Source organism: Camelina sativa, chromosome 1 (assembly GCF_030686135.1).
Source record: "Camelina sativa cultivar CO46 ecotype springtype chromosome 1, ASM3068613v1".
NCBI classification, from domain to species: domain Eukaryota; kingdom Viridiplantae; phylum Streptophyta; class Magnoliopsida; order Brassicales; family Brassicaceae; genus Camelina; species Camelina sativa.
Window position 1 is genome coordinate 17,603,087 of NC_141880.1, and position 10,468 is coordinate 17,613,554.

Genomic DNA, 10,468 nt, shown 5'->3' on the forward strand with positions numbered 1-10,468 from the left:
ACAAAATAGCTTCAATTTTAGTAGAAATTCTAAGATACAAAAAATATATAAAAAGATTGCAAATGACATAAAAAAAATATTAAAACTATTATTCTGATTTGTGAGTAGTTAATTCAATGTCAGAATTCCTATCTTTAGTGTCTGATCCAACTTCTGCTTCTATTATTAGATCATCAAAATCTTGTGGTTGGCCATCTAATTATGATAGTGTCTTAACGTGCAATAAATCAGTTTCGACAATAAAATTATCATTATCATGTTATATTACAGTGAAATAAAAGTTTTGTTTACAAAATTTTCTTTCTTGGGTACACCATAATTTCTTTTTTGAAAATTTGTGAATTTTCATTAAAGAAAATGAATTGTAACAGCTACAATAACTTTACACAGCCGATAGGTCTTGCCAAAAAAAACAAAATCAAGGGCTATCAGGTTAAGAGAATACTGTCTAGAACTGTAGTCAGCGTTACACAAGCTTTAGCCAGTCTCGCAGGAGGTGTTTGAAGAGTTTCCTGTGGCTCCTTGCAAGGATCGCGTCTCTAATTCCTCTATCCAGTACCTTGAACATCACGTGCGGTGGCGTGGTGATGTTGTTATGAAGCCTGTTGTTTCTCTCCGACCAAATGGTGTAGATGACCACATGTGCAACTAGCCTTCTGAGGGTAGTGGTAGAGGCATCAGTAGAGTCTAATCAGGCTGAAAACGCTTCCCAAGTGTGGAAGACGAATGGCCTGTAACCTAGTCTTCTTGTTGTCTGCATCCAGAGTTCCTCACTGTAATCACAGCTTAGAAAAAGGTGATCCCGAGTTTCTGGTCGAAGTCCACAAATGCAGCAAGAAGTTGTTATCTGCAATCCCCAGCTTACCAGTCGGGTACGGGTAGGAAATCTATCAAGATGTGTTAGCCAGAACAAAAACGTATGCCTTGGAGTAGCGCCTTTAAACCATACTTGTTTTGCCTAGTTGAGAGGGGTTGAGCGCTGTCGCAACGCTTCCCAAATTTGTTTTGCGCTGAAGAAGTCTTTCTCATCACCGTCGATGCTCCATAGAAAAGAATCTGTGTCAGGACAAACGGCTGGAGAGGTAATTGTCGTGAGGTGAACTTGCAGTTGTTCCGCTTGCGGTGACCGGGAGGGTCGCAATTTCCAGCCTGAAGGAGAACAGGCATGGGCTACAGTTGCATTTAGCGGGATACCAGTTTGAGCCGGTCCAGACCTTCCGAAAAAATGAATGAGTTGGCCAAATGGTGTCCAATAGTCATACCAGAAGCTGGTCTGCTTGCCATTCCTTACATGACAGCGTAGGAAACGGATAACAGAGTCACGAAGTCGCAGAAGTGCTTTCCAGGTCCAGGAAGTTGCCTTCTTCTTGTCCATCAACCATAATGACCCACCTTTAATCTTATTGTTTTTTAGCCATTGAGCCCAAAGTGAATCACCAGTGAATAACCTCCAAATGAGCTTAAGGCAGAGCGTTTTTAGAGACACACCTAAATCCAAGGCCCCCTTCCTCCTTTGGCTTGCACAAGGATTTCCAAGCAACTTTCACAGCTAGCTTTTTGTTAACATCCCCCGTCCACAAGAATCGGGAACAAAGACTCTCGATATGTTTGATACAAGCTTTAGGGAGGATGAACGCCGAAGCCCAGAAGTTAACTGTACCATAGATGACTGAGGAGATTAGAGCCATACGTCCCACATAAGACAAAGCACGAGCAGACCAGGTTGCAAACCGGTTTACTAGGCTATCAATAAGCGGTCTGTAATCTGCAATACGAAGCTTTCGATGCATTAGAGGTAGCCCCAAGTAACGAAAGGGGAATGAACCGAAATTGAAGCCAAGAGAAGTGATCTCTGCGGTTTCACTTTGGTTCATCCCTGCAACATATAACTCAGTCTTGTCCTTGTTCATGGAGAGTCCTGACATATCATGAAATTCTTGTAAAACCTCAGTAATGGTGTGCAGAGAGTCCTTCTTTCCATCAAAAAACACCATTATGTCATCTGCAAAAGCAAGATGAGTGACTTGCGGATTGGAGGCTGATGGGTGGAGACCAATGGAATTGTTGTTGTAGCTTCTGTTCAGTAGCTGAGAGAACACTTCCATAACAATTGTGAAGAGGTAAGGAGAGATGGAGTCTCCTTGCCTGAGTCATTTGGCTCCCTTGAAATAACCACAAGATTCACCGTTGACTGAGACTGAGAACGTCGGAGTTGTGATACACTGGTTGATTAGCGTGACGAAGTGAGGGGGGAAATTCATAGCTTGCAGAGTGTTGAGGATGAACCCCCAATGGACCGAATCAAAGGCTTTTCTGAGATCAACCTTTAGCAGACCACGAGAAGAGATGCTTTTCTGATTATAACCTTGTATGAGTTCCGTTGCTAGCAAGACATTTTCGACCAAAAGGCGACCTGGAATGAAGGCAGATTGCGTACTGGCAATGAGATATGGCAGAACCTCCTTGAGACGGTTTGCTAGCAGCTTAGTCACCACCTTGTAGATAGTATTACAACAAGCAATAGGGCGAAATTCACTCATACGAGAAGCATTGGGCGTTTTCGGAATAAGAGAGATGAGAGTGGAGTTCCATTGTTTGAGAATTTGTCCCGAAGTGAAGAATTCAAGGACCGCTTCAACAAGGTCAGTGCCCACTGTGTTCCAATGAGCAGTGAAGAACTCCACACTATAACCATAATTGTTGTAACTCCACACTAACAACAAGGTCAGTACCACATTGGGTACACCATAATTGTTGCTTTCCATTATGATTTTTTTCGGCTAAGTTATCCGTAGATATAGAACATAACATATTTAATAAACATTAATGTCTCTGTCAAAACATACTTAATAAACATTACTGTTTCTGTCAAATGTTCCAACAGAGTGAGTATTCGTATTCACGATGGCCAAGCAAAACTTTTGTACCCTCTAAGAGCAGTTTCTAGTTGTACTGCTTGATGCAATCAGGCTATACTTACTCTTGTTCAGTGCGTATAGATTTGTCTTTATCTCTCTGTCGGTACAGATTGGAAGAAGGATCCTTACCAAGTATAGTGGATGACTTTTCTTTCCAAAAAATCTAATACTTTAACCAAAAAGATAGAAAAAAACATAACAATCTGATTTGAATTCTAAATATCTAGAAGTTAATGCATGCGCTGTGCTTATAAAAATATTTTTAAAACTAGTGGAGTTGTCATTTACGTTGATTCAGATATAGTTACAATGAATCCAACAGCGGACCATAAGGGTCCCGACGCAACACGTATAGATACTCTCATACTTATCTCTTAATTACTACTTTGTTTATCTTTTGATAACTTTCTTTTAACTTTACTTTTGATAAAATAATTTCAATCTTTTTATCCGACTACGTTGTAGTTTTTTGACTTTTCTCGTTTCCTATCCTCCTCATTTTTCTTTAAATAGAGGGCATGCATCGTAACATTTTTTTCCATCACTTGTTTTAACATACTAATAAGAGAGTTATAAGAAGTTAAGAAAAAAAAATGGCTTCAAAGGCTTTGATTCTGTTGGGCCTCTTTGCAATTCTTGTCGTCGTTTCCGAAGTGTCTGCCGCAAGACAGTCGGGTACGTAAAATTATTTTATGCATTTCAATCTACTTCTACTATTGGATGCTTCTTTTTTTTTTTTTAAGAAACAAGATATGTTCGTGAGGCTATTCGAACTTGAACTAACTATTGTAATTTTTATCCAACTATTTTTCCCGTTCCATTTTGAAAAGGCAAGAGACAGACTTAAGTGATGTGGAGTCTTGTACGTACTATTTAGAAGTTTTGTGAAAATTAAGTTTGAAATATATATTTAATGTTGTAAATATCTTTTAAAAACCTAGAGACCCGTATATATGTTTTTATTTTTTAAAACTCTTTAAAATAAAAGACAATGAAGACGGTAAGAGGAATGCACATGTGCATGTGCTTAACAATATCTGAAATACTGTTTCTTTGGGCAGGCATGGTGAAGCCGGAGAGTGAGGAAACAGTGCAACCTGAAGGTTATGGCCATGGCGGCCATGGAGGAGGACACTACGGAGGAGGAGGAGGCGGAGGACATTACGGAGGAGGAGGACACTACGGAGGAGGAGGCGGAGGACACTACGGTGGAGGAGGAGGCCACGGACACGGAGGAGGGGGCCACGGACTTGACGGATACGGAGGACATGGTGGACACGGAGGACATGGAGGCCACGGACACGGAGGAGGAGGCCACGGACTTAACGAACCTGTTCAGACACAGCCCGGTGTTTAAAACTCTATAATAGATTCACCACCATGCATGATTGCACTTATATATACACTTATGTGTGTGTGTGACTATAAATAAATCATGGTGAGTTTATGTAATGCAGTCCCTTCAAAAATGTTTGGAATAAATTTCATAATACTAGTCTAATTTCTCTCTGTTTGAATTATAATTGCGCTGTTTGCATAATAATTTCGTTTATAGTTCTTTCATACAAAAAAAAAAAAAAAAATCGTTTCTAGGTCATATTATATCGGTTTTTTTCTTTCTGTTACGGAGTTAAAATCCCTTATCATATTCTTAATTAGTGTTGGAGAAAAAAAAAAGACGGTAAACTGGCTAGGGAATATTTTAAAAGTATTACCAAACACCTAGAGATCTAGACAATCAAGGTCTTGCATACACTAGCACTTACAAAGTTCACTAGTTCCAAAAGGACTCTAGTGTAAGAATTTACTTGTAGTTGACTAAACGAGAAACTGCAAGTCTTACTTGTATAAGAATTTCTTATATACTCTCAGTCAAGAAACCCAAGTCACCGTTCCGTGAACGGAATGTTTCTTGCAGCGATGCTTCTCTAGTAATCATCTCCTCTCCTGACTCGTGTTTGCTAAGGTGTGATCTCTCTATGATGTATCTCTTTTAGTGCGGGTAAAAGCCATTGGGCCGTGAAAGTGAAACTTTTAAATTTTGTCGGCAACAAAATCGGTCCACTTCACTGGCGTGATACTTTATCTTACTAGTTTACTATTCTTTTTGGAATTTCAAATTTCATGCTCTCTTGGACTTGGTCCGGTTGTCAAATCTTCCTCATGACTCCATTATTTATAAGGTTTAGGGTGATTTATGCATTTTAACTTGCGAGTCTCATTTAAATTCATACACTTTTGATAATTACAAATTTCATATCCATTTGGACTTTTATTAGCATATATATCACACAATCAGCTCTGTCTTGGCGAGTCGAACTTAAGTTCTTCACTACAAAAAAACAGTCCAATAGCAACTACACTTTTAGTCGCCCAATAATTGTTAAAATAGGAGTTACGACTAAATAACAACTATATAGAATAATCGTAAATCGAGAGTCGTTAATTGTTGTAGTCTTAAAAATAGTCGTCTTTTAGCGACTATTTAACGACTATATTCATGTAGTCATCTTGTGGTCATACGATAGTCGTAAAATATAGTGACTAATTTGTGACTATAGTGTGATTAACAAATGGTCTGCTTAGTGTAGCTGGTATATAGTCGTATATTATTGGTGACTTGTTGGTGATTGAAAGCTAACTAATATGAGTTAGTCACGATTTAGTCACTTAATTTAGCGACTAGATAGTTACTATATCAACAACTATTTGGCGACTAATGTTTTCAGAAATTAAAAATAGCATGCTCTAATTCTTCGTTTCATTCGTGTCGACAAAACCAAAAATATTGATTCAAATTTGGAAACCTAAAAGCAACACATAATATTGAAAATAAGAGAGAAAAATTGTATTTTGTCAAGTTACCAAAATTACAAAAAGTACAACACAATATCAAACTGTCATTGAGTCCATAGAAAGGAGGTAATTAAGACATAGAAACCTATGAAGCAGATGCTGATGGAGTTGAAGTTGGATCTTTTTGGTGAAGAGGGTATGTGGTTGTATCTTTAGCTGAATGGGTTGCCATGAAATTCTGGAACCGTGGATCACATTCCCACAGAAACTTCTCCACCAAGGAGAAGTGTTCAATCTTGTCCTTCTGTTCAGCAATAACTTTGGATTGAGCAGCAATTTGTGTATCACGCCTTAACGTTTGAGCAGCCTGCTCTTCTATCATGCGCTGAGCTTGGTTTAATTGTTCTTGCAGAGCCACAAAGGTAGAAGAGTCACGTGCTTGCATCAATTTTCCATTAACAAGGCAGTCCTTGAGGCTTCCAACTCCATAAGGTATTCCTCTTGAATCCTTCTCAGTGGACTACAAAGTAAGAGAATATAAAAGATTAGATAATGTAAAATTAAACTCCAAGACTATAAATGTGTATTGGTTAAAAGAAAATGTAACCTGAAGAAAAATTGTTGTATATTCTTCAGTTGTGATCTCCCGTGGCCGAGAAGAACCATCTGACACAGTAGAAGGATCTACCTCGAGCCGAGACAACCTCTCTTTCAGATTCTTCTCATATGTTTGTGCAATCTTCTCTGCCTTCCGATCAACATATGTACCATTAGGCTTTGTATATGCCTTGATAAAAACCTCACCCAATACGGACTTCTCTTCCCAATTCCTCTTCCTGCAATGTTAGCAAATAAACAAGGATTAATTTTAAAAAATAACAGCTATGTAAGAATTGAAAGTGGCGAAGTTGTAACAACACAATTGACTCACCATTTCGTCTTGGATCTGGTGGTATGAATTTGTAAGAAACAAGTACTCAGTAGGCATGCATATACCATGGGGTAAATTATATGGAGTCAAGATCACAGTCCACAACGAATGATTACGAGACATGCCAAATGGACTGAACCCATCTGTACATAATCCAAGATAGACGTTACAGGTTTTTTGGCAAACCGAGGGTTAATCTCTTGGAAATATTTCCACTCCGCCCCATCAGAAGGATGACTCATTTCTCCCTCCTTTGATTGGTGCTCTGCATGCCATCATATTGTCGCTGCAGTCTTTCTGCTCTGATACATTCTCTTCAATCTGTCAACAATAGGTAGATACCACATATGATTATATGGTACTTTTGTTCTCTGTCGGTCCTCCTTAGGCTTCATCTTGATAAATCACAAAACATACATTTCTATTCCTTTTTATCTTCTCTCCAGAAAATCATACAATTGTTAATACAAACATCAATTGTTTAATATGGGAGGCCTAAATTGCGCATCTGGTTTTTTGTCTCGTAATGTGAACCAGCTGGTAAATAATCCATCAATATTTCGCGAACCGAATCCACTAACTTTTCACTCATATTATACTCCGCCTTATTATGCATGACTCTAGCAGCTAATGACAATTGTGAGTGACCTTCACGACAACCATCTTATAGAGGATTTTTTTCACTATCTAACAAGTCGTAAAATTTCTGCGAATGGTTTTGTATTGGTTCCTCCACATTCTCATAACTACCATCTTGATGATAGTTATCATCAAAACCCACATTATAACGAAATGCATCATTCACCATATCCACATATGGATCTTCTACTATATTATCCACTTCTTCATGACTCCAACTATACGTCCTATCAATGTAACTAGTTCCTATATCCAAATTGATTTCTTCTCGATGGTTATACCAAACATAATAATTTGGCATAAATCCATTACTAAACAGATGACCCGTAACTTCATTGAACCTCTTGTACATCCACTTCCGATAATTTCTGCCATTACCACCATAATTGTAATATCCCGCCATTATAATATATATATATATATATATATATATATATATTATTTTTGGAGAAAATATAAGACTATATAATGAAAGTCAAACTTTTTTTTTGGAATAGAATTTTTTTTCAGTCTAGGATTTTTTTTTTTAATAATGATTTGGTGTTTTAACTCGGAATGAAGAAAACCATTGCGTGTATTTTGATTTTATAGACAAACCTAGGTGACTCAAAAGCGACTAATTTAAATAAGCTGATACACCAACTCCCAGACGAAAAACACATTTTTAACTGTAATTTACGACTATTTGGCGACTATTTGACGACTGTGTAAGTAGTCATCATATTGAAGACTACAGTTTTAGTCGTCAGCGTAATCGTTAATATAGCGACTAAAAAACGACTATTCTTTTCCAAAAAAAAATAGTCGTTAATGTGTCGTCAACGTACTATCACTTCAACAACTATGTAAACTGGTCGCTTTTTTGGGTTTAAATAGCGATTAATACTGGTCAGTCGCAAAATCATCGCTATATAGTCGCAAAATGATCGTTAATTTGGACGATTATAAAAATAGTTGCTAACTGTAGTCGATAAAATAGTTTTCTTGTAGTTATATTATATTGGCATGAACAGTTGCTTACCTCGTTTGTCGACGCGATGTATTGGAGTGACCATTACCAGCTGTTTTTTTTTTTTTTTCAATTCCACAGTCGCTTATCATAATGTCAAAAGTAATAGCTGTTTTTTTTTTTTTTTTTCAATTCCACAGTCGCTTATCATAATGTCAAAAGTAATTTTTGTAGCTACATGACTACACTTAGTGTCTTGGATAACACTTAGGTAATGGATATAAGTTTTTTGATTGCAGTCGGCCTGAATTAATTATAGCCAAATCAAAAGTTCCAATAGAATATTCGTATTAACGATGGCCGAGCAAAACTTTTGTACCCTCGGAAAGTAATTTCTACGTAGTACTCTGCTTGATGCAATCATGCTATACTTACTCTTGTTCAGTGCATTTAGATTTTTCTTTATTCTCTGTCGGTAGAAATTGGAAGAAAGATCCTTAACGAGTATCCATAGTGGATGACTATGATCTGTCCAAAAAATAATCTGATATGATAATAATGTTCCAGTAAAGGAATTTTATGTGCTTATAAAAATATTTTTAAAACTAGTGGAGTTGTCATTTACATTGATTCATATATATTTACAATTACAATGAATCCAACAAAGAACTATATAGGGCCCGACGTAACACGTATAGATACTTTGATACTTATCTCCTAATAATTACTACTTTGTTTATATTGTGATAACTTTCTTTAACTTTAACTTTGGATAAAACTATTGCCTTCTTTTTATCCGACTGCGTTGTAGTTTTTTGACTTTTCTCGTTTCCTGCCCTCCTCACTTTCTATAAATAGAGGGCATGCATCGTAACATTTTATTCATCACTTAATTTAACACACTAAGAGTTATATAATAAGAAGTTGAAAAAAATGGCTTCAAAAGCTTTGATTCTGTTTGGTCTCTTTGCAGTTCTTCTCGTCGTCTCCGAAGTGTCTGCAGCAAGGCAGTCTGGTACGTAAATACATTTTATACATTTCGGTCTACTTTTAGAAAAATAATCAATATATGTTCGTGAGGCTGATCAAACTTGAACTAAAACGTACTATCATTTGTTAAATTTATCCAATTATTTTGTGATTTTTTCCGTTACATTATGTGGCCTACTAAAGGCAAGACTGACTTCACTTAAGTGACATGAATGGAGTCATGTACGTACCATTTAGAATTATTATGAAATTGATGTTTAGAAAGTGTACATTTAATGTTGTAAATATTTTTTTAGAAAACTAGAGACCCGAGTTTATGGATTTCTATCTACATATGTCTTTAAAGCAAAAATAAAACATTGAAATCGGTAAGAGGAATGCACATGTGCACGTGTTTAACAATATCTTTGAAATAATGTTATTTTGGGCAGGCATGGTGAAGCCGGAGAGTGAGGAAACAGTGCAACCTGAAGGTTATGGCGGAGGACACTACGGAGGAGGAGGAGGCGGAGGACATTACGGTGGAGGAGGAGGCCACGGACATGGAGGAGGAGGCCACGGACTTGACGGATACAACGGAGGACATGGTGGACACGGAGGAGGATACAGTGGAGGGGGAGGCCACGGAGGTGGAGGACACCACGGAGGAGGAGGCCACGGACTTGACGGGTACAACGGAGGACATGGTGGACACGGAGGAGGATACAGCGCAGAAAGGAGGCCACGGGCTTAACGAACCTGTTCAGACTAAGCCCGGTGTTTAAAACTCTATAAGACTATAATATTTTAATCAGCATGCATGCATGGTTGCACTGATATATACACATATGTGTGTATGACTATAAATAAACCGTGGTGAGTTTGTAATGCAGTCCCTTCAGAAATGTTTGGAATAACGTTTCATAATATTAATTAGTTTCATAAATAAACCATGGTGAGTCCTTTCACACAAAAACTAATATCGTTTCTAGGTGAAATTACTCTCTTTCGGTTTTCTTCTGTCATGGAGTTATTTTTCCGTTGAGTGGTGAAGAAGACGCGGGTGTAGTAGTATGGAGTTATTATTCTTAGTCTTGGAGAACAAAAAAAAAAAAGGATGTTAAAGGTTTTTTAAAATATTACCAAACACCTAACGATTATCAAGGTTTTTGCATACCAATAGTTACACTTTTTATAAAATTTTACTTGTTGCCTAACTAGAACTGCAAGTCTGACTTGTATAAGAAGTTTTTTAACGACTAATAG

The 10,468-nt window shown here is 37.4% G+C and overlaps 2 protein-coding genes across 2 annotated transcripts; both read left to right on the forward strand.

Annotated features, from left to right (window-relative positions):
* The first annotated feature begins 3,446 nt into the window (after positions 1-3,446).
* On the forward strand, positions 3,447-4,419 carry LOC104698944 (uncharacterized). The gene is made up of 2 exons (XM_010414316.3): positions 3,447-3,593; positions 3,980-4,419. The coding sequence occupies exons 1-2, from the start codon at positions 3,512-3,514 to the stop codon at positions 4,273-4,275; spliced, it is 378 nt and encodes a 125-aa protein (XP_010412618.1). The 5' UTR covers positions 3,447-3,511; the 3' UTR covers positions 4,276-4,419.
* A 4,712-nt stretch (positions 4,420-9,131) lies between these two features.
* On the forward strand, positions 9,132-10,152 carry LOC104698952 (uncharacterized). Its single transcript, XM_019228827.2, is given in 3 exon segments — positions 9,132-9,248; positions 9,655-9,923; positions 9,925-10,152. Coding segments are annotated over 3 exon segments (414 nt in total). The 5' UTR covers positions 9,132-9,166; the 3' UTR covers positions 9,988-10,152.
* The last annotated feature ends 316 nt before the right edge of the window (positions 10,153-10,468 follow it).

Coding starts and splice junctions, on each gene's coding strand:
- LOC104698944 (XM_010414316.3), top strand. CDS start 3,512: ATGGCTTCAAAGGCTTTGATTCTGTTGGGCCTCTTTGCAATTCTTGTC. Junction 3,594..3,979: donor GTCTGCCGCAAGACAGTCGG/GTACGTAAAATT, acceptor TTCTTTGGGCAG/GCATGGTGAAGCCGGAGAGT.